This window comes from Sprattus sprattus (genome assembly GCF_963457725.1).
Source record: "Sprattus sprattus genome assembly, chromosome: 16".
Taxonomy (NCBI): domain Eukaryota; kingdom Metazoa; phylum Chordata; class Actinopteri; order Clupeiformes; family Clupeidae; genus Sprattus; species Sprattus sprattus.
Window position 1 is genome coordinate 6,506,265 of NC_137914.1, and position 2,500 is coordinate 6,508,764.

General features: G+C 53.4%; 1 protein-coding gene across 1 annotated transcript in view; it reads left to right on the forward strand.

Moving 5' to 3' along the window:
- Nucleotides 1–2,500, forward strand: part of LOC308377572 (signal-induced proliferation-associated 1-like protein 1) — a gene marked incomplete at its 3' end in the record, with an annotated part of 44,271 nt that overhangs the window by 33,323 nt on the left and 8,448 nt on the right. Inside the window, 2 exon segments of the mRNA XM_080854285.1 lie at nucleotides 1,446–1,540; nucleotides 1,543–1,681. Coding sequence (XP_080710411.1) covers nucleotides 1,446–1,540; nucleotides 1,543–1,681 — 234 coding nt within the window.

Below are 2,500 nucleotides of genomic sequence, written 5' to 3' on the forward strand. Positions count from 1 at the left end.
CCCTCTCCCTCTCTCTCTATCTTCTCTCTCTTCCCTCTCTCTCTCCCTTGCTCCCTCTCCCTCTCTCTCTCTATCTTCTCTCTCTTCCCTCTCTCTCTCCCTTGCTCTCTTATCTCAGTCTGTTCTCTCCAGTCAGACATGGTGTTCTCTCCCGGGTGTCTGAGCTGAGATGGCTGGCTGGGAGAGATGGCGTGCCTCCCACCTCTTTAGTCAGCTGAGGGTGGAAAGTTTCAAAAGTGGAGCGTAGCCTTGTGTCATCTCCTCTGGCCTTCACATGAGGAACTAACAGACATTACACACACGCGCTCATACCCATCATCATCGTACCCGTCGTCATCGTACCTGTCAAGACAAAAACCTTCAAGAGTTGTCCTTCCACTCCGCCCCTGTTATGCTGACCACAAATCTACACACTTGATGTAGAACACTCCAAAATGAACAGGATTAGAGTCATTGTTGTACTGCTTCACGCATCCGCACCCCTCTCCTTCCACCATGACTTTCTTCTCTTTTTCAGCGCAGACTTACTCTCTCAAGTCCCTCTCGACCCACACCTCTCTCTCTCTCTCTCTCTCTCTCTCTCTCTCTCCTCTCTCTCTCTCTCTCTCCCTCCCTCCCTCCCTCCCTCCCTCCCTCTCTCTCTCTCGTCTCTCTCTCTCTCTCTCCCTCCCTCCCTCCCTCCTCTCTCTCTCTCTCTCCCTCCCTCCCTCCTCTCTCTCTCTCTCTCTCTTCTCTCTCTCTCTCTCTCCTCTCTCTCTCTCTCTCTCTGTTTAATGTTAATGTGTCTCATTCAGCACAGATTCATAAAAACCCCCCATTGACTTTCCTCTTCCTGGTCATTGTGCACACACCTTGCATCTGTTGGCACCCTTTCACCTGTGTGTGAGTGTGCGCCCGTGAGTGTGCGCTCGTGAGTGTGCGCTCGTGAGTGTGCGCTCGTGAGTGTGCGATCGTGAGTGTGCGCTCGTGAGTGTGCGATCGTGAGTGTGCGCTCGTGAGTGTGCGATCGTGAGTGTGTGCTCGTGAGTGTGTTCATGTGTGACTCCATCTCCATCTATGACCTGCACCTCCTGTCCTGACCATTCTGTGCCATGTTCAGCACAGATGTACACATACAAACCTCTCTCTCTACACCCCCCATCCATTGTGTGTGAGTGTGTGTCCGTGAGTGTGTTCACATACAAACCTCTCTCTCTCCACCTTAACGATCCCCCATCCACTGTGCGTGCGCGTGTGTGTGTGTGTGTGATACACTGATACAACTTCACCAGTGTGTGTGTGTGTGACAGAGAGAGAGAGCGTGTGATACACTTACATCACTTCACCAGTGTGTGTGTGTGTGACAGAGAGAGAGCGTGTGATACACTGACACCACTTCACCAGTGTGTGTGTCTGAAGCTCACCCCCCCCCCCCCTCTTCCGTCTGTGTGTGTGTCGCCCTGCAGCGCCTTGAGCTCGCGCCACTCGGGCGGCAGCCCCGGCCTGCTGCAGCCAGGCTCCAGCCTCAGCTCCCCGCAGGAGCCCTCCTCCTCGCCGGCCACCTCCCCTGCTCCTCCCAAGCCTCCACCTCTCCCAGCCCCAAGTCCTTCTACCCGCGCCAGGGGGCCACCAGCAAGTACCTGATTGGTTGGCGCAAGCCCGGCAGCACCATCAACTCCGTGGACTTTGGGGACACGCGCAAGTAAGCGGGGAGACGGGGGCGCGGGGCACCCCCCCACTGTGGGGCAGGATGGGGGGGGCCCCCATGGGGTGCGGGACGGTAAGGGTGGTGGGCAGAAGCCTGAGGAGGGTACTGAGGGTGATCAGGGTTGGGGTTAAGCTGGTCTGAGGGTCAGGGTCAGGGTCAGGTCAAGCTCGGACTTGTGGCTAGCAGCCTGGGTGTTCCAGATGGCACCTCGGGAACAGGTTTTTGGGGAACACACTTGGAGGTCTTGGCCAAAAACCGTGCAAATCCCCTTACTGAGGGCAACATTAGGACTGTCAGACAGTCACATGCTATTTTGTCCCCAGTGCTCCCATTCCTGGTCTTGATGTGGTTTGAAGAAAGAAACATGCTATGGTGGAGTCGATACATGTTATGGTGGAGTCGATACATGCTATGGTGGTGTTCTCTCCTACCAGTGTTTCTCTGCAGGGTCATATTTGGCCATCTTTCCCCCATTCAAAAGGGCTAGACAGCAGTGCTGGTGTTTTTATTTATTCCATTTTTTTGTGTGTTTTGGGTAATGTGTTCATTCAGAAATATGAACACGGCTGTATGTTTTTGTCTTTGTTATGAAAGGGCTTTAGTGGGACTCTCAGCTGTGCCCGCATGTTTGGTCGCCACCCTGTGGTCAGTCAGATGTACAACATCCTCCTGCACAAGCACAAGCTGCTGATAACTGAGCTTGAAGCGATCAAATCAAAACTGTTCCAGTATCATGTGGGTGAAATGTGTCAGGAATTTACATTTCCACCTCCTTATCTTACTCTAATCAGTTACAAGGTAACAGAATATGTT